The 25,490-nt window shown below is 41.2% G+C and overlaps 2 protein-coding genes and 1 non-coding gene across 4 annotated transcripts in view; 2 read left to right on the top strand and 1 right to left on the bottom strand.

Moving 5' to 3' along the window:
- The first annotated feature begins 7,696 nt into the window (after positions 1 to 7,696).
- Positions 7,697 to 12,026, top strand: LOC123963986 (endosialin-like). Its single transcript, XM_046041132.1, has 2 exons — positions 7,697 to 8,716; positions 10,022 to 12,026. Exons 1-2 carry the CDS (start codon positions 8,281 to 8,283, stop codon positions 11,767 to 11,769), a joined length of 2,184 nt encoding a protein of 727 aa, XP_045897088.1. The 5' UTR covers positions 7,697 to 8,280; the 3' UTR covers positions 11,770 to 12,026.
- Positions 12,027 to 12,814: 788 nt separating this feature from the next.
- Positions 12,815 to 25,490, top strand: part of dpp3 (dipeptidyl-peptidase 3) — a 14,216-nt gene continuing 1,540 nt past the window's right edge. The window contains exons 1-18 of one of the 2 annotated variants that reach the window (XM_046040413.1): positions 12,815 to 13,159; positions 15,298 to 15,456; positions 15,622 to 15,766; positions 15,897 to 15,986; positions 16,287 to 16,424; positions 19,109 to 19,183; positions 19,453 to 19,543; positions 19,837 to 19,967; positions 20,291 to 20,421; positions 20,574 to 20,632; positions 21,021 to 21,215; positions 21,315 to 21,427; positions 21,528 to 21,620; positions 21,727 to 21,789; positions 21,875 to 21,999; positions 23,796 to 23,916; positions 24,212 to 24,391; positions 24,831 to 24,993. In XM_046040413.1, coding sequence (XP_045896369.1) covers positions 12,966 to 13,159; positions 15,298 to 15,456; positions 15,622 to 15,766; positions 15,897 to 15,986; positions 16,287 to 16,424; positions 19,109 to 19,183; positions 19,453 to 19,543; positions 19,837 to 19,967; positions 20,291 to 20,421; positions 20,574 to 20,632; positions 21,021 to 21,215; positions 21,315 to 21,427; positions 21,528 to 21,620; positions 21,727 to 21,789; positions 21,875 to 21,999; positions 23,796 to 23,916; positions 24,212 to 24,391; positions 24,831 to 24,993 — 2,266 coding nt within the window. In that variant the 5' untranslated portion in view covers positions 12,815 to 12,965. Of the gene's footprint in view, positions 13,160 to 13,298; positions 13,448 to 15,297; positions 15,457 to 15,621; positions 15,767 to 15,896; positions 15,987 to 16,286; positions 16,425 to 19,108; positions 19,184 to 19,452; positions 19,544 to 19,836; positions 19,968 to 20,290; positions 20,422 to 20,573; positions 20,633 to 21,020; positions 21,216 to 21,314; positions 21,428 to 21,527; positions 21,621 to 21,726; positions 21,790 to 21,874; positions 22,000 to 23,795; positions 23,917 to 24,211; positions 24,392 to 24,830; positions 24,994 to 25,490 lie in introns of those variants that run through there. The other variant, XM_046040414.1, reaches the window with a different exon arrangement.
- On the bottom strand, positions 13,051 to 13,132 carry trnas-gcu. The gene has a single exon. It is a non-coding gene; the product is annotated as a tRNA-Ser (tRNA).

The raw sequence follows: 25,490 nt of genomic DNA, 5'->3' as shown, positions 1-25,490 counted from the left end.
ATTTAGTTTTGCTTAATTTGATGGACCCATACACTGTTTATTGTCTGGTATGTTTTTAAACTCTGGTCCTGAAAAGACATTTTCATTTCAGCTATATTTTTTACATAGTAGGCTAGGACTTACAGGTTAAGGGAATTGTAAAACATTTTGGGAAGTACGCATTTTTGCTTTCTTAGTTAGAGTTCGATAGATCGATACCACCTTCATGTCTATGCGGTCAATATGTAGCTGGAGCCAGGAGCAGGTTAGCTTAACTTAGCATAAAGACTGGAAGACAGGGGCAAACAGCTAGCCTGGTTCTAGTGTTGCCAACTTTGTCACTATGAAATAAGGAACAAAAAGTGACCTGCTGCAGCACTGCGGGTATGGGTTTGTGTGAATATACAGTGTATTGTTTTAAGCAATTGGTCATAATGATAGCTAATCTGATAGCAGGTTTAATAATAGTTTATTTAACACAGGTAACTTTAACACAGTCCTTCAATTGAACCACTACCTGTTACCTTTACTATCTGTCAAGACACCTGTGGCTCTTGCACTTTAGGTTATGTGTAGCCTACATATGACAAACTAAAAAGAATATAACTTGGGATGTGTTTTATTTCCAGTTCATGTGTTTTCAGGCAGTTCATCAGAACTTGATGAATACCATTTGCATTTTCAATACTAAATACTAAAATACTGCGCATTTTGAAGTATCGCATTGGTTGATGGAAATGGCAAAATTTTAAATAAAATCCTTAATTTCGCAAAAAGGTTTTTACGCTCTCTTGAGGTGGTTTTTGCCTTTGTCGAAAAAGAGTAAATGCGCTAAATGGGAGATGGAAACACTTTTCCCGAGTAACTTCTGACATAGCGAACTGATCAGTTGAACGACTGATCAGCTGTTTCTGCTGTAGGCATCTTGCCCGGTTGTGCAGAGTTCTGCATGCCTGCTGAGAATTTCATGGTGCTCGTGGCTGGTAGCGCTCATTTGTGCTGAGAAAAGAGGTGGATGCAAATCTCGGCAGGTGACCTTCATCATCTGTTCGGCCAAATTATACATTCACCTCTTAAAGGTCCTTTTCAGATACTTTGCACTGCACACTGATCAAATTTATCACCTCATATTTTTGCTGAATCTCAATGAATGCTACTTCTACTGAGTGTAATAAAATATTAACGACTCTAAACGTTCATAAAATATATAGTTCGAATCATTTATCCCAATTGATAAACACCACAAAGGATATTATAGTGTTTAAAAGCATTATTTGGAGGTGCATGCAATTCTCTACAGGAATATGCAAAACTCGGCATAACATATTTCCATAACGTGGCTGGAGCAACTTGCCCGCTTGAAACATCCTGAGGACCCCTCTCCATTTCTCTAAGAAGAGGCCATCATGTTCATGTGACTGGTTTTGTTTCTGGTTTGGAACCCATAGGTCTTGGTTATTAAAGCCATGTGTAACGTCAACTGCTGATGTAACTACGCTTGCCAAAGCCTGGTTTATTCGTTCCAAACCAGCTGATGGAAACACATATTTTGCATTTCCTATTTTGTTCTTTTTTGCGACATTAAAGTACGCTTAAAATTCGCATGACAATTAGATGGAAACATGGCTATTGTGATCATCTCAGCTTTCGTTCTTACCAAGTGCATCTTCTTCACAACTTCATGAACCAAAACACCGTTTAGCTTAACAAGACTGTCGGTGCTGAAGTCCATGTTTGACAGTGGGATACACTGCGAGGTATCACTTGCCGCTATTTTGTCAATTTCCACAGTAGCTGCATTTAACATTACTTAACGTATAGGCCTACTGAGGCACGTGAGAGGGCGCTGTGATTGGATGATGACAGCTGTCGGTGACCATTGTCAAGTGTCGTGATCAGCACTGCTGCTGTTGCTGTTGTATCAGTCAGTGGTTAGATCAGCGTATAGCCTAGTCAAAAAACGGGACAAGAGAGGTCACGGATGGGACAAATAGATTAGGCCTATTATAAGGGACATCTCAGCTAATACGGGACAGGTGGCAACCCTAACCGGTTCTGCCCAAAAGATTTTATAAATCTGTCTACAGCACCTCTAAAGCTCGCTAATAATGTGTTATATCTGGTAACACGTTTCATGACTGTGCCAGTAACTTCCTGGAGTCTCCCCTAGCCGCCTAGCAACTGGCCCTGGTCAAGAGTCCGGCATGTAGCCCTCCATAAAATGGTGAACTGCATTGTTTTTTTTTATAGATTAAACAAATTAGATACATGTTAATTAGTGAGCTTTAAGCTTGTGCTAGTAAGAGGGGTTTTGTAAATTTTGGACAGAGCCAGGTTAGCTGTTCCCCCGTTTCCTGTCTTTATGCTAAACTAAGCTAACTGGCTGTTAGCAGCAGTTTCGTACTTATCGTCATTTCAAAGCAATAAACAGAAGAAAACCCCCACTTTATACCTTTACAGCAAGTCCCACAACTTACTCATGTAAAATTGTACAGGTATAAATCAGGGGTTTTCTTCTGCTAAAGTGCTTTGAAATGATGGATATGGTTAGGTTTAAAGGGATTAAGGAGGGTTTTTTAAAAAGCTTTATTTATTCAAGTAAAGACAGCTGATTTCTCATCATGCTCCCTCTTTGCTTTGCTGTCATACATTTCAACTCAGTCATACTTGGGATCTTTCCAGTACAAGACGTCTTCAGCAGCTGTCTGCTGAGAGTTTGGGGATTTGGGAGACTTTGCTGCTCTGGATCAAGCTTGACAACAGTTTTTGCAAGAAGCAACTGTATTACCTATTTACCTCCCCAATGTTTTTTTCCGAAGGATTACACTGAGCTTAAATCTAACAACCACCGATTTGGTGGCCACCTTCTGAGGTGACTACAGAGCAAAGAAAGACAAGCTGTTATTCGACTTCCCTGCACATAACTGGCCTGCAGATGATTTGAGCATTGTGGTTAGGGAATGATTTACCTTCTTTTGCTGATGCAGAATCAGGCAGTTTTAACTTTTTTCAGAGTAGCTGTTTTTTTGTCAACAGGTCACACAAGGGATGTGGGTTTTAATAGGTTAGAAGACCTAAGAGAATAGGAGGAAATGGTGCAGAGAGAAGTCAGACATCGGGTGGGTTACCTCAAAGGTCCTGCACATCAGACGCATGTCTGTCTCTGTAGCTCTGTCAAGCCTTTGTGTCCCGTTCCCTTTCTTGTGGAGTCGTCATCCTTTCTCCACACTGTTAATGCATTTGCCATTACACACACACTAACATACACACATACTCAAATGGCTCCGTCTCTGGAGAAATATCACTGTATCATGAAAGACACTACAAAGAAGTATATGATGTCTGTGTGCGTCTGTGTGCATGTGCATGGCCGTGTCTATGGAAAAGCTGAGTCTATCATCTGGTAAAGGAATAATCTGTCAGGAATTATCCTCTCCCGGTCCTCTCTCCATCTCTCTTTCTGCCTCTCAGCAGTTTCTTGAACCTTAACAGTTTTCTGGTGATTTTCAACAGAGTTCCAGCTTGTCTGAGGTTTGTTTAGACATGTGTGATTCTTTATGTGCAGCAAACTCCAGTGCAACCCAGATGCTCATGCGTTGGTGTCACCTGAGCCTTACTTTTTTTTTTCCTTTCTCCAAAGCTAAAAAATGTTTTTGGACAGACAGAGAGCTTGGTTACTGCAGTTTCTTTCAGCAGACATGTTTGTTTTAAACTTTCCATGTGACTTCTAACTTGAAATTCAGAAGCAGCTGTTCATACATTTTTTCTCCACCTTTTGACAGTTTAAAGAATGCATTGCAGGAATTCTTGTAAATGAGAATGACTTACACCTTGTTTTTCAGAAAAGTAAGTGAATGAAGATACAAATGAGATTTTACAAACGCTCAACATGCTCAGTTAGTTTCCACTTCACAATCTAAAAAATCTGAAGTTGTTCGACTGGAGCTAATCAGTGGATTACAGTAGGAGTCTGTGTTTGCTCTGGACAGCTGTGTGAAGATGAGTGAAAATGAGCATGAAGGAATGAGGACATGGCTGGAAAGCATGCCCAGTAAACTGTTCAACAGTTAAATAAAGGTTAATAAAGGTCAACTAGCATATACACACTATAACTCCAATGTAAGGTTACCAACTTGCTTGCAGCTGCATCTAAAAGTGTCCAAACTCTTCCAGTTGATTCAGTAACTGTAGACTTCAACTGGCAGGGTATTATTCCTTCTGGATTCAACCGTTCGACAGTGACCCCAATCTGTTCAGATATTTGTGGTGAAGATTTGTTGACAGTCTGGGTGTGGAAGGAGGGCATTCATGTATGCTATGAAAGATGAAACATATGGACCTTGTAGAAGAAGTGGATAAAAGCATCGTCTTTTTCCTCCACTCCACAGAAATCACCAGGAATGCCTACACTCCATTATTTAACCACAAGGCTGCAGCTAATTGCTTCAGCGTGTGTGTGTGTGTGTGTGTGTGTGACATAAGACACCAGCGGTCGGGAAAAATGAACAACTGACGTGTCCTGCTGTATTTGATATGGCCGAGTCTGTACTCCACTAAGCCAAAACAACAAGGAAAGGAAGGACCAGTGGTAGTCCTACTTATTTAGCTAAAATATCAAGAAAAAACAATTACTTAAGCAGACACAGAGAAAAGTACGACACTTAAAATAAAATACTTTTCAGACTGCACTTCCTGCACAGCCACACCAGTTAGACTATTTACAGCTACAAACTCTCATATAGAAACAGAATGGAGCATATTTCCCATAGATGCAAATTTAGCAATGTTCTGCATTTTTAATGTTTTGTGGAATATAAGAAATAACATACAACAATGAAATAAATAAATAATAAATAATAAAATAAATAAATAAAGAATATTCCAGTACTTATTTTTTATATATTGTAGATGTATTGCCACATATTGTCACTAGATTTAACACATTTATTTATATTTGTACTGGCGACCTGTCCAGGATGTACCTCGCCTTTCACCCGATGCCAGCTGGGATTGGCTCCAGCCCCCCGCGACCCTGTACGCAGGATAAGCGGTTGACGATGGATGGATGGATGGATGGATTTATATTTGTTGCATTTAGTGACAAGTTATTGCACAAAAAATGTAAAAATACTTCAAATACATATTTACATACATATATCTACCTACAAACAAGTGCAACACTGTATGCCTTCCAGGAAAGTTTGTCTGAAAATGTGCGCCTTTATCATTATATTTAAGTGGCTATTGCATCTCTCCCTCTCTATGACAACTAGCTTTTCACACTTACTTCAACTAAGACAGTGCGTAAACAGTTTTGCTTTCCGACGTATGCTAGTTATTTTGTAGCAATTCCTTAGTCCAACCCTTAGTCTTGTTAAATACATGTCACATGTTGTTTGAGTGAAGGAAAAGTGCCTAAAGTGTATTATCAATCCAGATACCAAAGGCTAAGTGGCTGCCAGAGAACATCAAATCAAGAACAGCTATTCAGCTGCTAACAAACAGAATTAGTGGTTGAATTGAAATGGAGAGGCTCTGGAGCTGGAAGGTACAGTTCAGCTGCTTGGAAGTAAAAAGTTGAGAATGTTGCCGAGCCAGTAAAGATATGTGGCAAGTGGCTAGGACTCAAGGAGGTAGAAAGTAGGCTGTGACCTAGGAGACGGGGAATATAAAATCAAGAGATCTGTGTGTTCCATTAGAGGTCTTTGGGTTGGGAGATAGCAGCTTGGAGGTACTGTACATTAATGTGAAAAGAGGGAATTGGGAGTGCAGGACTATGGAAAGGAGAAGTTTTGCCTGTTCTATCAATTACATTTCTTTGTGTCTTGGGGGAGTGTGGCTGTCTGTGCAGGGGGAGGGGCCACACCGCCTGAATGATAGATAAACAGAATGGGAGGTTTGGGGTAAAAGCTGGGGTTCTGGAGGAGCTGACTTGGGATCCCAAATAATGAGCGAGAGAAGAGGGGGAGAGGAGTAGCAAGGAGAAGATAAGGAAAGGGAGGAGAGCAAGAGGATGTAAGCAAGGAGAGGAAGCACAAGGGGAGTGAAAGAATAATAAGGAAAAGGGAGAGAGGAGAAAGGATGATGGGGGTTGTCCAAGAAAAAGAAAACCAGAGGAAGACAGGCGGAGGATGAAGATGTGGAAGAGTAGGAGGAGGAGAGGGTGGGGAACAAGACTAAAAGGCTCTTTAGGTTCTCCGGGATCCTGAGGTTTTATGTTTGTTCTCCCTCTAGTTCTGATAATTGTTACATAACTGGAAAATACTGCTGAATAGTTAGACTGTATATATTCTGTCTGCCAAAACCAACATGCCTCACAGCCAGCCGACTCATCTGCTCTAAACAGAGCGAACGCAGCCTCGGAATCACATATTGATGTGGCTAATAACCGATTCAGCCACACATGCAGCATGACTTTTCCATCTCATCATCCTGTGTTAAGAATGACATCAAGCTGCCTAAATTGTGTTGTGGCAGGTCACACTTTCCACAGACAAAAACGTGATGTGCATTTCTGTGAAGGACTATTGTTTGCCCAAGCATTTTTCCACTTATGTTGCTTAGATTGTTCAACAATTCAGCTTGTTTTGTGTGTGGTAGACCTTAATTTACAGTCTCTCGCCCAGTTGTTTCTCCCCAGCAGCTTTAAATCTGTAACACTCCCTTCATAGCGTGAATCCTCATAATCGCAGCTATTGGTTTCATTTAGTATTCTTTAGGCTTGTGGCACATAGCTACACGGAAAAAGAAAAATATCTTATTTTTCTTTGGAAAATCCAAACTCAATCTTTCACATTGCACCAGACATGCCATTCATGGCAGACGGATCATGTGACAGCAGTGGAGGTACCCCCATACTGCACTCCTGCTCCCCAGTTACCGAGAGGTCAGGCTGATGCACATCTGGTATTTCCTGTTTCCTCTCCTCCATATGCCCCTGAGTGGTAGCCACACACACACACACACACGCTGAAGAATACTTGCATACACTTAGACATCTGTCCCCATGCAAAGTTATTGTGTTTACAGTATAAGAAGGAACTCTACACACACACATGCATAGTCCAACAGGTATTCCTATTCCATACTCATATATTTCCATTAGACTGTAAAAACTTCCAGCTGGTATGGACACAAAAAGAAATAAGAGTGGGGGTGGTGGCAGAAAAAGATAAAATAGAGTGAAGAGTTGTGGTAAAGACAAGAATGAGATTAGGAGAAATACATAATAATGGGAGACTGAGAGAGAATAGGAGAAACAGACAGAAAGACAAAAGGTGGAAGAGAAAAAGGAGATGAGAAGAAGAAGAGGAAGGAGGAGACAATCTCTGCATCTCACACAGCTGACAAACACTTTCCACTGCCATGGATGCTGTGCAGCATGCACTACTTGAAGCTGTGAGTGTGTGTCTATGAGAGTGCATGTGTGTGTCTGAAGCTATAGGCAAGATGGGGGGACAGAATTGTGCCGTATGGTTTTCATAACTCTCTGAAGGTTTTCAAGTCTGCAATACCCTCCTACCCACCCCGACCCGGCAAACCCTCCAGCCTTCCTTTATGCACTCACACACTACCAGCCCCCTCTTCAAAAAACACACAATTATTTTTCCTCTACGTAGCAACCCCCCCCCCCCCCCCCACCCCCCCCCCCCCCCCCTTCCACCCTCCCCCATCTTTCTTTCTTTCTGAGTTTCAGTCAGAAAGCCAACTTTGCAGAGGCAAGAAAGCCCCAGCAGGATCAGATACAGGGGTCTCCGAAATTCATCAAATTCATGTGGACCCTATTTAACTCTTTTGGACAGATTGCTCCATTCAACAATTTTGAACCCTGGACTGGTACTTCACTGGACTTTATTTTGGACTGTACTGGACTCAAGTGGACCTTCTAGGGGATACCACTGGACTGCATTGGTTTCTATAAGTTTTATATAAGATCTGGTGGAATCTGCTTCCATTAGGCAGAAGTGCTGACAATTTGCTGATGAATGTAGTTTGACCGCACTGTAGGGCTATTTGTGTAAAAGGGCTTGGGCAATCCAAGTTAAATTATGGTAATCTGATATCAGTTTGGAATTTATCTGCCTCATATGAGTTTGAGTAAAAAGTCAATAAGACCACATTATTTATTTACTATCAGGATAGAACAAATATTTCAAGAAATTTCAGTTTGTTAAATTACTTAAAGTGAGTAAATTTGGGTCAGGTTTGTTTGAATAGGAGGTTCAATTGAATTGAATTAGGTTATTTATTTTGACAGTAAGGTTGTGGTACTCATTTGGATGTTGGCCTAGTTTAAACCTCATGTCTTGGTGGAGGATGCAAAAGACCATCAGAAGCAGCAGCCGCTACAGCAGCATGAGTCTCCTGTGTGTCCTGTGGCTGCTGATGGTCTGTCTGGCTCCTGGAAGCCGAGGCCAGAAGTTGAGGGAGTCAGAGGGGGAGCAGCCAGTAGCCGGGGCTCAGCTGGCGGAGAGAGACGCACTCTGCCACCAGGAGGGATGTTACACTGTCTTTCTGCAAAAGAGAACCTTCAGGGAGGCTGGGCGGAGCTGCCGGGAGCGAGGTGGAACCCTGGCAACGATGCACACCAACGAGGCAGCGGGTGTGGTCCATGAGCTGCTGTCAGCCGTCGAGGCACAGGGGACCAGGTCAAGGCTTCGTCTCTGGATCGGGCTGCACAGACCGCCACGCCAGTGTTCATCCAACCGACCACTCCGAGGATTCGTCTGGGTCACAGGCAAAGTCTCACTTTTTTGAAATTTGACGTTTCAGTGTTCCTAACATTGACCATCATCACCTTACCAGCCATTTTATCGGACGTTAAAAAGCTCAGACAAAATTGTACCCAAACAGGAAAAGGTACAATGATACATCTTTTCTTACATTTAAGCATTCCCTACCCTAGTCGATTTTTAAAATATCACTGCGCTCAAAGATAATGAAAGTAAGTCTGATTCAAAATCTGTTGGCCATGTATAACTGATGCTGAATCTGTTCAAACACTCATCAGTTAAATTATTAAATTGGTTCTGGTTGTATTTGTTGACTGAAGTGTACAAAACTAAATTAACTAATGCTAGACGTATGTCTTTTTTTATTATATAGATTTTAGTTAAACTCAGACTTTCATTAAATCAATTTGAATCAGTATTTACTACATCGATATTACTTCTTCCACACACACATATCAGTTATATCAAGAGCTTATGAATCACTTTAAGATTATGGTATTATACCAACTCTAACCTCTCTGTCAGACTTTCGTAGCCAGGCCAGCCTCTAGAGTTCTGCACAGACTGGATGGTTATTACATTAACTTCTTGTGTTTCACAGAGAAGGAGCTGGCGCGACAGGGGCCGTTCAATCCCCTTTTGACCTCATTGCTACCTCTCATTCGGATTTAGTCTTTACACAAACCTCGCCTACTAAAAACCAGATGGGCTTTTTTATCACTCAAAGTATCTGCCTTGGTCTTTAGTTAGACAAGACTAAAAGATTTGCAAGAGTCTGCCATCATTTAAAGAGTTGGTTTTCTCACTTGTTCCTGGGTATCTAGCAATGCAGATAGTTTTAGTTTTATTTAACCATGTGTAGACAAAGATATTTCTTCCAACAACATGAGCAGGATAAATAAGGTGTTTTCAATGTCCACATGTAGAATTTGAAAATATCTGACTTTGGTGACTCCTAGTGGGGATATTAAAAAAGACACTGTGCTAAACTCAACTCCTCACTGTGCCAACTCAGAAAAACATGAGAATGAATGGGATGATAGCAACACATAGACAACACCATTTTCTTGAACAGGACTGTCTAATTTTCTGCAAACAAAAACTTGTGCCATCAGAATAATCTGAAAGACAAAATTTTCATGTAAAAAATGATACACATGGCATCTTAAATCAAGATAATCTTAAGAATTCACACTTAACATGTGTCATAAAGAAGAGAAATTGCATATAGTTAAAAAACAAAAGAAGGAAACTAAAAAGAGGGAAGATCTACTTTTACTGACCTGGTCCTTGTCTTTATTTTCCAACAGGAGACCAGGATGGCCTGTTCACTAACTGGCTCCGTGAAGACACCCCTGGGACTTGTGCGGCCCCTCGCTGTGTGGCCATGACTGTCCACACTTCTGAGAGTGGACGCGAGAGCAGTGACAACTTCCAGTGGCTAGACGGCTCCTGCGCACTGCCGTTGGATGGATACGTTTGCCAGTACAACTACAAAGGAATGTGTCCACCACTGGAGGACGAGGGTAGAGGTCCAGCTGTTTACACCACCCCATTTCACCTTGTTAGTACCCTGCTGACTCATGTGCCCTATGGGTCTGTAGCTGCTCTACCATGCCCTGCAGACAGCTCACAACCAGATGCTCATGCTGAGCAGACGGTATTGTGCATGGAGAGAGATGATGAAACAGTGGGCTGGTCCAGGGATGCCCCACTCTGCTCGTCCAGTGCAGCTCCACAGAATCAGGACTGGTGCAGCGGGGACCATGGATGTGAGCAGTACTGTCAGAACACAGACACAGACTACTACTGTTACTGCTCTGAGGGCTTTACGGTAGATGAGGACGGGTACAGCTGCAAGCCTGATCCCCTGAGCCAAACTGACCCCCCAGAATTATCCTCTGACTCCACCGGTCCCACTGACCAGCCCCACATCAAAGACATCTGTGTGGAGATGGGGTGTGAGTACAACTGTGTGGAGACACCTCGGGGCATCCGCTGCACATGCCCTCCAGGCTACCAAATGGGTCCAGATGGCCGCAGATGTTCTGATGTAGACGAATGTCAACAGCAACCATGCCCGCAACTCTGTGTCAACATCCCGGGCACATTCCACTGCACCTGTGACCCCGGGTATCAGCCAGATGACGAGGGTGAGTGTGTGGACACTGATGAGTGCCTCGATGAGGGCAGCTGTGAAGGCATTTGTGAAAACACAGTGGGGTCCTTCAAGTGCCTGTGTAACACCGGGTATGAATTGGGCATTGGAGGAGAGTGTATAGATGTAGATGAGTGTGTTGGGGACTCACCCTGCCAGCAGCAGTGTCTCAACTACATGGGAGGGTACCAGTGTTACTGTGATAATGGTTATGACCTGCAGTCAGACGGACTTACCTGCCAACCTTCGATTGATGATGAAGAATATTCCACCCTGACCCCTGAACCCAGTGACTCTGCTCACATTCCCGATTTGGACCCTGACCATGATAATCCCTGGTCCACCTCGTTCACACCAGACCCGAACTTTGAAGCTGAGACTAACTTTGATGCTGACTGGCAGACAGAAGCCCCTGAAGGACTCTCTCCTGACATGGCTCATGGGTCAGATAATCACCTCAACCAATGGGATGCCCTCTCACCAAAACAATATCAGACTGCCCCATCCCCAACGCAAACATACAACACAGGCAATGAAATTAATAACGAGGGTGAAGCTAAGACGGGAGGTCGAGAAGCTAGTGTTGGGGTGGGCGCTGCAAGTGAGTCTGCCACCGGTACTAGGGAGGGGGAGGGATCTAAGAGGGATAGTGCCGAGGATGTCAGCGGCACAGCAGAGGAAGGGGCTGGATCTGATGCGGGTAAAAGGAAGCATGAAAAGAGCTGGCTATTGGTGGCCCTGCTGGTGCCTCTGTGTGTGTTCCTCGTGGTGATGCTGGCTCTGGGGATTGTCTACTGCACCAGCTGTGCTGTGGACAAGAGCCTGAGCTTCTCAGACTGCTATCGCTGGATACTCCCTACAACGCCTCCTGACAGGAGGGATGGCAAAACCCAAGCATGAACCCTAAAATAAACAAACACAGGCACGCGCGCGCACACACACACACACACACACACAGATGTGTTGAACGCCTAGATGTCTGTTAACATTTCTCTTGTGGTGCAGGACTGGTCACTCAAACTATACCATTTGGATATAGCAAAGCTGACTGGCTCTCCCATTCATCAAGGTAAACTTAATACTTTCTGTTGCACACCCTTTGTAAATAATTCACTTTCTCATCATGTTTTTAGAATTCAATAAAACAAATAAACTGATGAAATACTGTGTGGTTTGTAAGCCTTTCAAGGTTTTAGCAGAAAATAATGTCTTTCAAATGAAACTGTGTGTGGAAAGGACCTGTGGTTATGGTATAATGGTTCCATATGAAGTCAAGTCAAATTAATTTATATAGTCAAACATCACAAATCACTAATTTGTAATTTGCCTCAGGGGGCTTTTTAATCTGTACATCATACGAAGCTAGCAAGCTTCACCCTCCCATTCACATATGGTCACGTTCCGGTCATGTCTGGTTCCAAAGAACTAAGATGGGGACAGCCAAAATGCCAAAACTCAAGTCCACAAAACCAATAGGTGACACAGTTATGGCCCAACCAAATCTCCACCCTAAAGCCTTGAATATAAATCTGTCTGAGACTTTTTACTTGACATCTTTTACTTTCTTCACTGCCGAGGTACTGAAGTCTTGAAAGTGTTGCAATCTCTTGCAGAGTAATTTGATAATTTTAAAATTACCACGGACAAGAGGTCATTTTCAAATAATCAATTTACTCGTTTTCATCAAAACAGCATACACTTGCATGTAAACTTAGTTTTTTCTTGTAGTTGCCCCTTTCATATTTGTTTAACTTTATTTAATGCCTGCTTCGCCGGGTAACTCCGTGTTAAACGTCACAACGCTATGAACTGTGGGTAATTCCCTCAGACAAAGTCTGCAGAGATGCGGACTCACGGAAAGTGTGCATAAATGGCTCCAAAAGTCTGCAAGAGCCCACGTGCACTTAACGATTTGACAGTGGGGCCGAGTGGGACATCCCCTCACTGACTACTACCGTGACGTGTCTCAAAGTCCGTTAGTGTGGAGATCGGGATTGAGCCATAGACTGTATAAAGAAGATTCAGGATTCAGCCGAAGAGTACACACCACACGTTTCTCGGCTTGTAACCTTGTCACGAGTTCCGGATGTGCGACCATGCTCCCTAGGCTCACTGCTAACGTACAGCGTGCGCCAGACGGCCAAATGATGTTGAGATGTCTTCGTTTATGGAAAAGGAGTCCGACGAGGATGGGATTCGAACCCACGCGTGCAGAGCACAATGGATTAGCAGTCCATCGCCTTAACCACTCGGCCACCTCGTCTGCTCTCTCCATAGCCATGAGATGTTGGTAATTATACATACCCATTTGAACGTCCTGATGTCTACTTTGTGTGTAGTGTTACAGCCTAGTGTCCTTGTTTTAGACGCTCAGAGATCGTGTTTTTCAAGCATACGTTAAGTCAGAAAATTACGACGTGAAGTACTGCGCAGCTACTTCATGATTGGTTAGTGTTTCTATCAACCACAATATACAAGCTATGATTGGTTGAGGGGCGAGCCTGACGTTGAATGAATACAGGAAGTGGACAGCGTGAGACTGCAATTTGACTCTCGCCGAGCTATTGAAGAAACTCAGGTAACAAGCTGTTGAGTTGGTATCCACCTTTATACCTCCCGAAATGTACTCAACAGCAGCTAGTCATGCATATAAATAAGTCACATAGTATTTGCGACGTAATATTTTGCTCAGAGAAGTCGACAGTGTGTTTAAATGCTCCATGTAGCCTGCAGCCGTCCTAGCATGCACGCTAGTAGCTAACGGTAACATTGAGTTAGCGTTTTGCAGACTAAACGTTGGCTGTATTTACTTATACATGCACTTTGAGTGTTGCCCTGCTTGTTGGTAGGCTGCTAATTTTAAAGGGACATTAAAAAGATGTTTTGTTACGTAACCTTATGTTAAGTAACTTTTAAATGAAAGTGAAACAGACAACTGATTTTTAACTGACTGGTTCCTGCTGAATTTCTTCCATGGTCAGTCATGATAGGTTCACGGACGTGCACCTGTAACGTTAGTCCTTAACTCTATTTGAATATAGCTTACTTTGCACCGCAGGCTTAACTTAAGCTTTTAACTTAGCTTACTATACACTGTATAATATCATATAATACCACTTCAATCACTGCACTTTACCACCCTTTGTATTTTCAGAACTATTTATTTATTTATTTATTTATTTATTTATGATTTGAATTTCCTTGACTAAGGATGCTAGGATGGCTAATGGCTCTGTTGTTGCTGCTGCTTAATATTTGATCTATGCAGTCTTTGTGACATGTCTCTGTTTCTACCTACCTGTACTTGTGCTGTAACCTCTCTGAGGACAGTTAGTTTTACTAAACTAAAGTAAACTTAGTTATCAACTATTTGGATAATCTATTTATCTATTATTTATGAGGTAAGGCTGAACAATGAATCAATATTAGCAATATTGCCTACTGCAGTGTCAAGCTCTGCATTTTGTTGCTTTGTACCCAGTGACACAATGACAATAAAGTTTAATCTAATAAAATTTTGAAATTGCAGGAGGCACAATATTTTTTTAAAGATGATACCTGTGTCAAAATGCCATTTTAAATTAAATATTGTCATGCTGTAGAGATGTCAAAACCTACACATCCTATTTTAGAGACTTAAAAAAACATATTGGTTTGGTGCAAAGTCCTGCAAAAATCACACCATAATTTATTTGAATATGCTTTTTTTTTTTTTAAGTAAAATCCCCCCTAGTATCGCAAATCATATCCATAAACTGAGCAATTGCAGTATCCATCAAAATAATCGCAATTAGATATTCTTTCAAAATCGTTCAGAACTACAATGAGGTGAAGTTTCTGTGCTTTTCTCTGTGTTATATCTTTGTAGAAATTACTATTTTTAGGTTGGGTCAGTTGGACACAAGCAAAGACCTCACCTAGGTTTCTGGTGAACTGTGATGATCAATCACAACTACTAGGCTGTAGTTTCATGTAGAACAACTTAATACTACATAAAATTATATTCTTCATACAAAAATCACACCAGCTGCCACTTTTATAACATTAGAATCCATGTCAAGAAAACATTTACTGTTTTACAAGTTCGTGTGCGTGTGTATGTGTGTATATGTATATATATATATATATATATAATGAGCATTTGTGTTTGTAATCTACACAAGCTGCTTAAGCAAATACCTCCTAGAGCTCACGGTAAAAAAAAAAAAAAAAAAAGGCTCTCTATTCTAACTTGCAATTCTGCTTTTATCTCTTTACCCAACACTCTACTCATCTCATTACTACCTCTATTCTTTCAACTGTCTCTCCCCTCTTATTTCTTTCTTTCACCTTTCTTTCTCATTTACACATCTTTTTCCCTACTTCATCTATTCCTCTCTTTCTCATTATTTTCTCTTTGCCCACCTTCCTTCCCCTCACTTAAATCAGTTCCTCATCGTCAGTGTTAAACCTCAGAATAAAGATGGTGGATTCCCAGTACTACCTCCCAAATGACATTGGCATCTCTGCTCTTGACTGTGGCGAGGCCTTCCGTTTGCTTTCACCTCAGGAGAAGAAGTACGCCCACAACCTGTCCCGCGCTGCTTGGTATGTTACTGATCTCAGGATGTAGCAAGTTCAAGTCAAGCACTATTGAAATCTAGAAACTGATGGATGCTAAATGGATTTACCACTGTGAAAAGAAATTTCTCACTTGCTTTAAAGAATAAAGTAGTTTATTGAAGAACCAAAAAAACCCTTTTATTGTCTTAGGTATGGTGGACTGGCAGTGCTGCTGCAGACTTCCCCAGAGTCTGCAAACATCTTTGTCTTGCTGCAAAAAATCTTTAGGAAGCAGGCGCCTGCACAGCTAGAACAGGTCGCCACAGCAGCTGGACTCAGTTCTGAGGAGTACCAGGTGCACAGGTTTTTCATCCGTGACTTTCTGTTACTGTCTAGATACATCTTTTCATTCACAAACAAATTTATAAAGATGTTCATTATGCCACACAGTGGATGAAAATTATGATTTTGTGTGTGATATTTAGGCCTTCTTGGTGTATGCAGCAGGTCTGTATGCCAACATGGGAAACTACAAGTCTTTCGGAGACACCAAGTTTATCCCAAATCTACCTAAGGTAAGAAGTCTGGTGTAAAATCCCGCTCAGCTGCTTGGTGAACACAGTAAGATAAACACCTGTACAATCTAATGCAACCTGACACAACAACACCATTAAATTTGATCTGAATAATTACCAAAGTTGAGTCAATGCTTCTCTAACAAAGTGTCAACAAATATAGCCCAAATATAAATATTGAATTGAAGTTTACATAATAAACTGGAAAGTTAGTTTATTATAAGCCTTTGATCTGTAATGCTGCTTTACTGCTGCTGTGACATATTTTAAACCGTCTGCATCTGTTGTGTGTCCACACAGGACAAGCTGAAAGCTCTGGTATGGGCCAGCGAGGCGTTTCAGGAGCAGCCTACTGAGATGGAGGCTCTGTGGGACAGCTGCTCCTGTCTTCTCTACTCCCTGGAAGAAAGACAGAAACAGCTGGGGCTGGGCAACAAGGTGGGATCTTGTATCATTTAATACAGAGTTCAGGTCAGCTCTGATCAAAACAATTTTGTCTGGTGGTAGTATTTCAATAAATATCCATCATGTTGTCAGGGCTGCGAAAAAATTGACAAATGTTAAGAGTAAGGCTGATTGATCAATCGTTTTCAAATCAGAATTCCGATTTGAAAGAACGCGATTAGCTAATCTTGAAGACGGCAATTAAAATTTAAGCTGCTCATGCAGCGCAGTTTTAAACAATCATGCCGTTAAAAATTCATTCCGTTGTCATCCTTGTGTAACAAACCTGCTCACCAATCAGAGTGGGCACAGGGCATGTACATTTTACAACAACAAATGAAAATATAGCCGCAATGACCAGGATCCAAGCCAGTCACGGAAAACACAACATTTGACATTTTCAGAGGAGAACAGACGCAGACAACTTCAGAGATTAAAGTGATGAAAGAATTTGGACTTTGAGAGAATTGGGGAAACACAGACTTGATTTTTATCAGAGAGTGTCATTATATGTACCTGACTACTGAGTAAAATGTTCCACCCACCTGCTACATTTTATGTTTTTCCTAGATTTAAAGTTTAAGCTGCATAAACTATTTTTAGCAGAGAAAAATAAGAAGAAAGTGTCACAGGATACAAATGAAATAGAGACTATGATCTGAACAACCCGATTGTCTGCAAGTCTGACTTGGTCACCTAGGGATTTGAACCCTGGACCTGCAGATCTCCAGAGTAGGTGACTTATTGACTTAGCTACTGGTGAGAGGCCGTTTCCACACACTTTCTCACAAGTTGAGGTAGTGATGTCACATGTGCCAGAGCCAGATAGTTTTGTCAGTTTAAACTTAAAACACATTCAACAGTCAAGATGTAGGTGAGAAAATTCTGAAAAAAATCACACATCATTATGCTGATTTTGGGTGTGTTGTGAATTATTTTGGTGGCATTTGATCCAAAACTGAGTAAAAAAGAAAATGTTGTGTATACTGTACAAGTTATAGCAAGATACTGAATATCACTGCAGACTCACCGTTTGACCAATCTGAAAACGCTTTGAAACACTTTATCGGCCATCTGGAGAACGACTGTCGAGTTTGGTGGCGTTTGAAGAAAGACTTGTGGAGATTTAGATGTTAATTGATTTAGCATATTCTGAAAAATATAGAGTGACTGACTTCTGATTTGACCATAGGTTGGAGTGAGGCAAACATTAGTCACATATGAGTGGATGTGCTGAAAAAACTTCAGCTCTCTAGGACGTACGGATGATTTTCTTAGATTTTTTGAAGTTAGGAATGAGAATGACATTTCTTGGAAATACATTTAGCTGACACTTACAATTGCTGTATATGTCAGAGGTCGCACGCCTCTGGAGCAACTAGGGGTTAAGTGTCTTGCTCAGGGACACATTGGTGTTTCACAGTGGATTTGAACCTGGGTTTCTCACATCAAAGGCATGTGTCTTATCCACTGCTCCATCACCTCCCTTCTTGTAATAAGCCACGCCCACTTTGCGCAATCATTACCAAATTTTATACATCAACTGAGTAGTGACCCGAGAACATACAATATGAATTTCGTACGAATCCATCCAGCGAATTACGAGGTATAAACTTTTTGCAAGTGTAGCGCCACCTTTCAGGTCGATTGGCGAAACCGTCTGGGACGAGTTCGCAAAAATTTAAGTTTAAGTTTTAGAGAAAAGTGATAAAGTTGTATAATTTAAAATTTTTTGAGCAGAAGACCATTGGAGCAAAGATGCAGATGAAACCAGAGATTAAAATACTGAAAGAAGTTTGACTCTAAACAAAGCCGTTTTCGAGATAATTGCAAAAACATTGATTGTTATAGTGCCACCATGAGGTCTATGAGGGCCTTTTTTTTTGCCTGAGTAGAGGGTGGAATTTGCGTGCTTCAACAATGGATAACATCTCTCTGTGAGCCGGTTTCTTCCCCTCTGTGCAGGCTACACATCCCACATGGAGCATTTCAGAATAAGAGCATTTTGCCTGCTAGATTTTGTTGACCTGTTCAGATTCTGTTCAGTTGTCTTTGATTATTGTGCTTCTACTATGGTTAAGTAGGCTACGTAGTTTAAATTGTTTCTTTTTTGTCTGTTTTAACTGTGTTTATTTTTGAGTCTGCACAGGGTGTTGAAAACTGACGGGATTCTCTCTGCCGTTCTGTGTCTGACTTTCTGCCCGGTTCGTCTGCTTTGTGCTGCTTGTGGTAGCTCCCGTTAAAAATAGACTGGCAGTGAATATTGAACTTAAAAAAAAAAATAATAATTGCAAATCGAATCGAAATATCTGGCAGAAAAATCGCAATTAGCCCTAGCTAAGAGGACATTTATTATTCTGCATCAGAATTGGTTTAGAGCTGGGACTGGAACATTTTGTTCTTTCTGGCAGGTGTGTCTGTTTTAATCCAAAAGCCCACAGGAGATATTCTTCCTCTCTTTCCTCTTTTTCTAATTTTTGAAGATAAACTGAATATTTTCATTTTAAGTCAAATGGTCTGCAGGTTGGTGTTTTTAGATTGGCTGCTGACATTGCCAATTGCCCTTTAGGAAGCTGCTGAACCCCAAAATTCCAGGGGCCAATGCTGGTGACCAGATCCTGTGACCCAAATGAGAAAATATATGGCTCATCAAGTATTTTTGCTTTCCTTTTCTTCAGGGAATTACCACCTACTTCTCAGGAAACTGCTGTCTGGAGGATGCTGAGCTGGCTCAGAGGTTCCTTGACTCAAAAGTAAGCTGAATTCACTATTCTCTAAAATGAATATTCTTATTTCCATTGCTCTTTCCATAATTTCTTGTAATAACCTTTACTTTATCTTCCTCTTCACAACATTCTGACAGACCAATCTCTTCCTCGTTGCACCCTATTTATGTTTTTCTTGGTGTTGTCTCACCTATTCCCTTCATATTGATGGTTCATCCTGTCGGTGTATTTTCCCGCTTTTTCATGTATCTTTCACATAACATATTCTTAGCTTTGTTTTTGCGGTTTGTCTCTAGAAACTATCCGCGTACAACACCCGTCTGTTTAAGAGGGACAATGGAGGTAAAGCCTGCTATGAGGTGCGCTTGGCTTCAGCTGTGCAGAAAGGTCAGAACTACAGTAAAGCATATTACATTTTATATGAGAACCAGAAAAAGATTTATAAACGTCTACAACATTCACCAGCTATATTGCACTTGTGACAGATTTAGCATACATAATTTGTATCTATCACATGTCATGTACTCTCCACATGTTATGCTATATGTTCCAGCTTTTGAAATACATTGTGATTACCATCAAATGGATGTAGAGAGATTTGTTTTATGTAACTAATGTTGTTAACCATGATTCACAGTCAGCGATTAAAGCGACAAAAAATTTACACTACCGCTTTCCAGACTGTGCAGTGGATGGGGAATGCGAAACATGCTGCGGCAGCTTCAACTTCGAAGACAAAGAGTTCACTGTGAAAAGGGGAGACTATGCACCTCTCATGGAGAAAGTTAGCTATTACCTCCAACAAGCACAGGTGAGAGCAAGGGATACGATGTGAAATAAAGTCAGTGGGAATAAATCGCCACATCGAGAAGTGTGGTTGTTAAGTTATTGGAGATGATAAAATGTCAGTGAGACTACTGAAAATAAAAGATAAAGGACAACCAAAATGACAAAACAATGGGAAAATTGCATCTTAAAATGTACAAAGTATTGGAGGAGATGAGAACACAAGGATAGAGCAGGTCTTTAAGAGGAGTGTGGGAGTGGATGAATAAGTTGATAACATAAAAATAATCTCCCTGCCACAGTTCCATGTTTGAAATTCTTGTTCTATTTCCAAATAACTTAACACAGGCCTATGCTGCCAATGAGAACCAGAAAAAGATGCTCGAAGAGTACACACGCAGCTTCACCTTAGGCTCAATTGAAGCCCATAAAGAGGGGTCACGCTACTGGATCAAAGACAAGGGACCAATTGTCGAGAGGTGAGCCCACTGTCCAACAAAATGAAAGTTGTTCCGTCATCCAGTACCTGTTTATTTCCAAATACATTTGAATACTAATCTCTGAAACCTTTTTCTCTCTGCTCTTTACCCCTCGTTATGTCTTCACCTCCTATCCCATCTCCTTCTCTCAGTTATATAGGTTTCATAGAGAGCTACAGAGACCCATTTGGCTCCAGAGGAGAGTTTGAAGGTAACTACCATGGTGATCAAGAACAGCATGCAAGCTGTAATCCATGGACCTCTCCAGGTTTTATCGCTGTGGTAAAGATTAACATTGTGAAACAAATACATGCAGCTTTTTAATAAGAAATAATGTTTAATTTTAGAGGGACACAAACTGTGAAGGAGGTTGTGTAATACTTGGAATGACACAATATTACACTGTTATGCTGGTAGTCTGCCATCAATACAGGCTAAAGTCCATGGTCAGCATGTTACTTTCAATATACTTTATTAACCATCGTGTGTGTGTGTGTGTGTTTAAATTACAGGAGGTTATTACCGTCCTATTTCCAGGATAAGTCAGAAATGGGTTAAGGGTTTCTGTCCTAACTTTAGGGTTGTGATGTCACTTCTAGGTTTTGTTGCAGTTGTGAACAAGGCGATGAGTGAGCGTTTTGCCAAACTGGTGGGCTCAGCAGAAGTCTTGCTACCTGAGCTGCCCTGGCCCAGGGAGTTTGAGAAGGACACTTTCCTTAAACCTGACTTCACCTCGCTGGATGTCCTCACCTTCGCTGGCAGTGGAATCCCAGCTGGCATCAACATCCCTAACTGTATGTACACTGAGATGTGCACGCTATGTCAAATAATGAGTACAGTTGGTTTAAGTTTACAATCTGTCTGTTACACAATGTTTTTGTTTTTGTGTGTAGATGATGACATCAGACAGTCAGAGGGCTTTAAAAACGTGTCACTAGGCAATGTGCTGGCTGTAGCCTATGCTACACAAAAAGAAAAACTTACCTTCCTGGAGGAAGAGGACAAGGTAACGAATGCCGCTTCCTGACTCTTGCACGCCAGCTCTTTTCTCTCCCACACATCTATTATTTTGCATTCTCCTATGTTTGTTTGTTTTTTTGCACTAGGATTTGTTTATCAAGTGGAAGGGACCATCATTTGAGGTGCAGGTTGGACTTCATGAGCTGTTAGGCCATGGAAGTGGCAAGCTGTTTGTCAAGGTCAGTCAAACATACTGCTGCCGCACAGCAGTCACATCAGTGAGACTAGAGAGCAATTAGCTGTGAGCAACCACAGTAATTTGTTTTGCCTCATCTCTTCGTACAGGATGACATTGGCAAGTTCAACTTTGATCAGAGCAAGGTGATCAACCCAGAGACGGGGGAACTGGTGAGTTTTTTTTGGGAGACCACCTGTTTTTAACTCTTGTGTTCAGTTGGCAAATACAGACTGAAGGTGTGAGTCTATCTTTCAGGTCTCCAGTTGGTATCGGGGCAGCGAGACATGGGATAGTAAATTCTCCACAATTGCTTCATCTTACGAAGAATGCCGGGCTGAGTGTGTCGGACTCTATCTGTGTCTCAACAAGCAAGCACTCAGGTGATTTCATATTTTGCTTGTAACCTACATGTATTTGACAAAGATGTATGTTACATAAATTCATGTAATTTAAACAACCCATAAAATGTCTTTTCAGGGAAATACCCTGATTTTCTTAAATGGTTTAATGTAGTGCTAGGCAATAAACAATAACGATAATTATCGCAATATTATTTTCCTCACTATCAATATAACAAATGTTCAACAAATATTCAATTAATGTTTGATTTAATTCATTTGAATCACAAAAAAATTAACACTTAATTTTTCTATTAACATATTTATTTTGTTGAGGAAAAGGTACTGAAAAAACATTTTACTTAATTTTACATATTTTATCAGAATTGTTTTTAATCTTCTACCTCAGATTTGTTCAGATCAGTTTGGCAAGTGTTTGTCATGTTCTGACCATAAAGTTGAAAACCACAATGAACCATCTGGTTTCTTTAACTTTCACTCAGGAGCGAAAATCAGCCTTTAAACTTGAAAGAAATATTGATTTGATATTTATTGTGATAATTATCAATATCGAATGATATTAAATATGTTATCGTGATAACATTTTTGGCCATATCACTCAGTCCTAGTTTAATGTTTGGGTGGGAAATTACCCTTGAGTAGCTTGATTTCAAAAGTATAGAGTGTGAAATGGACGCTGACGTCACTGCTGAAGAACACTTGCCTTTTCTTTCACTCTCGCTTACAAAATGAGGACAAAGAGGAGGCCATGTTTCTTATCACAGGCATCGTCAAGCCGTTTATGTTTGAGCTTTTGCCAGCAGACAGCTGCGCATGCTGTTTCTGAGAGGGGGAAAAAAAACAAAACATTCAGTTACACACATGTGACTCATGTTAATGCTGCAAGCGACTAGAACTGTGTTTATGATTGGAGGGCTTGGCTGGATTGCCTCAAAATTAACACACTCTGTTGCTGTAATTTACTATTGGAAGGAAATTCTGAATGCTCTTGATTAGGAAAAAGTTCAACTTAACCGATATTAACTAGAAAATGCATTTGTGTCTGTCCTTAGGCCCTTCTCTTAGCACAACGATAGTTATTCCTGTTTGGCGTTTGGTCGCTTTCTGTTTTTTGAATATTATCCTTTCTCTGAACGCAGTTTAATTTTTATCCGGAGCATCAGAAACCTTTCTTGGACTTTTTAGATTTTTCCCACCATAAGTTCCGTCATACTTGTGCTGTAGCCTACACCATCACTGCGGTTGCTCCTCTTCAGCTCTGGCAAACCAATAATTTCTGGCTGATGTAAAATACATCATTACCAGGGCAGGAGTGTCGCCACAGACACTATATTTAAAAACTCTAGGATACTGTGAAATACAGAGAAATTGACCTGCCAGTGATGGGCTTAATCAGCATTGTGTGAACTTTTTGGCAAGGGCTTGAATGTAAGAGATGTTATCCGCAATCTAGCCATAAATTTAAGAAACACTACCATGTTTTTTTATAGTCCAAAAAAAGTTGTTATGGTCCCCAAATCCTCTAAATCTCTAGATTTCTTTAGCTCGGAGAACATTTTGTGACTTGGGGTCATTATAAAAATTGTTTCCTTATAGCTCTGGCTGACTCTGTACAGGGGATCCTATGTTATTACTTGTGCCACATACACTCTCTCACTTTATTGATCACATTTTGGGGAAAATAATTAATCTCATCATGTTATTTAGGCTCTTTTAATGACAGTTGGAATGTGGAGTGGTTATTATTTATGGTGATTTGTGGCTGATGGCTATAAGGGAGGCCAGCATGTTGATCTTTGCCTGCGTGTGTGTTGCAGTATTTTTGGGCATGAGGGCCAGGATGCGGAGGATGTGGTGTACATCAACTGGCTCAGCATGGTCAGAGCGGGACTTCTGGGCCTGGAATTCTACACGCCTGAGAGCAAGAGCTGGAGACAGGTAATCTGTCTGCTCACCGAGTTGCTTTTCTCCATGATATGATCGCTCTTTACTTTGCAACATGTAATGATGAATCATAACTTTCATTTATAAAGAACGTCAGAGATGCATAGTGTTGGGCGAACAGTATTTACAAGACGAGTCAACATACAGACCATTAAGGAAGTGTTTCTTACAGCCTGACTGGCTCAGCTTCATAGGCCTGTCTGTGTTTACAGGAGTGTCAGGAGATGTATACAGTGTACATCACGTGTGTGTGTGTGTGTGTGTGTGTGTGTGTGTGTGTGTGTCTCAGGCTCACATGCAGGCTCGTTTCGTGATCCTGCGTGTTCTGCTGGAGGCCGGGGAGGGCCTAGTGGGGCTGGAGGAAGTGACGGGACAGGACGGCAACCCTGATGCTCGAATCACACTGGACCGAAGCAAGATCCACACTGTGGGAAAGAACGCCATCCACAGGTTCCTTTGTAAACTGCAGGTATATCCATACTTCAGACAATTGCCCAGACAGCTATATAACAAGTACAACATATTGAGGAAAATACATAAAATTCAAAAAAAAAATATTGAATTTGCACAAATCAAAAGTAAACTTTTAAAAATAATTTTATTGTTTTATATATTTTCTAAAATAATTCTTAGTTGTAGCTGTAGTTAAAAAAATTTTTTTAAAAGAAGTAAAATATAAAATTAAGCTTTAACAAAGTCACAAATCCAACCAAATACTTAATAATAATTGGATCTAGTTGTTTAATTTGTACTTTTTAAAGCTCCATAGTAATCATAGTGAGCTCAATTATTAAGTCTCCACTGTATTACCCAACAACTAAAGAGGGTTTTCTGGCTTCTCTGTCTTAGTACTAACCTGATATCAAGGAATAATGACCCCTTGCTGACCTGATTCCACCATCTTGTAGGTCTTAAAGTCAACAGCAGATGTGGAAGGAGGCAGGGCTCTCTATGACGGCTACTCCGCCGTCAACGACAGCGGTGCTCACAACTTCTTGCGTCTCCGGGAGACGGTACTGCTGAGGAAGGAAGCTCGTAAGATGTTTGTCCAGGCCAACACCAGAGTCAGTGGTATGTACCCTCACTCAAGTTCGTTAACACAGATGCACACAGAGACAAACTCAGCAAAAAAAAAAAACGTCCCTTTTTCAGGACTGTGTATTTCAACAATAATGTTATAAAAATCCAAACAACTTTACAGATCTTCATTGTAAAGGGTTTAAACAATGTTTTCCATGCATGTTCAATTTACCATAATCAATTAATTAACATGCACCTGTGGAATGGTCATTAAGACCTTAACAGCTTACAGAGAGTAGGCACTTAAGGTCACAGTTCTAAAAACGCAGGACACTAAAGAGACTTGTCTACCGACTGTGAAAAACACCCAAAGAAAGATGCCCAGGGTCCCTGCTCATCTGCGTGAACGTGCATTAGGCATGCTGCAGGGAAGCATGAGGACTGCTGATGTGGCCAGGGCAATAAATTGCCATGTCCGCACTGTGAGACGCCTACGACAGCGCTACAGGGAGACAGGAAGGACAGCTGATCATCCTCGCAGTGGAAGA

The sequence above is a fragment of the Micropterus dolomieu genome, linkage group LG23 (genome assembly GCF_021292245.1).
Source record: "Micropterus dolomieu isolate WLL.071019.BEF.003 ecotype Adirondacks linkage group LG23, ASM2129224v1, whole genome shotgun sequence".
Classification (NCBI taxonomy): Eukaryota; Metazoa; Chordata; class Actinopteri; order Centrarchiformes; family Centrarchidae; genus Micropterus; species Micropterus dolomieu.
Note: the sequence above shows the minus strand (reverse complement) of the source record. Positions and strands in the feature narration are given on the sequence as shown.

Coding starts and splice junctions, on each gene's coding strand:
- LOC123963986 (XM_046041132.1), top strand. CDS start 8,281: ATGTCTTGGTGGAGGATGCAAAAGACCATCAGAAGCAGCAGCCGCTAC. Junction 8,717..10,021: donor AGGATTCGTCTGGGTCACAG/GCAAAGTCTCAC, acceptor ATTTTCCAACAG/GAGACCAGGATGGCCTGTTC.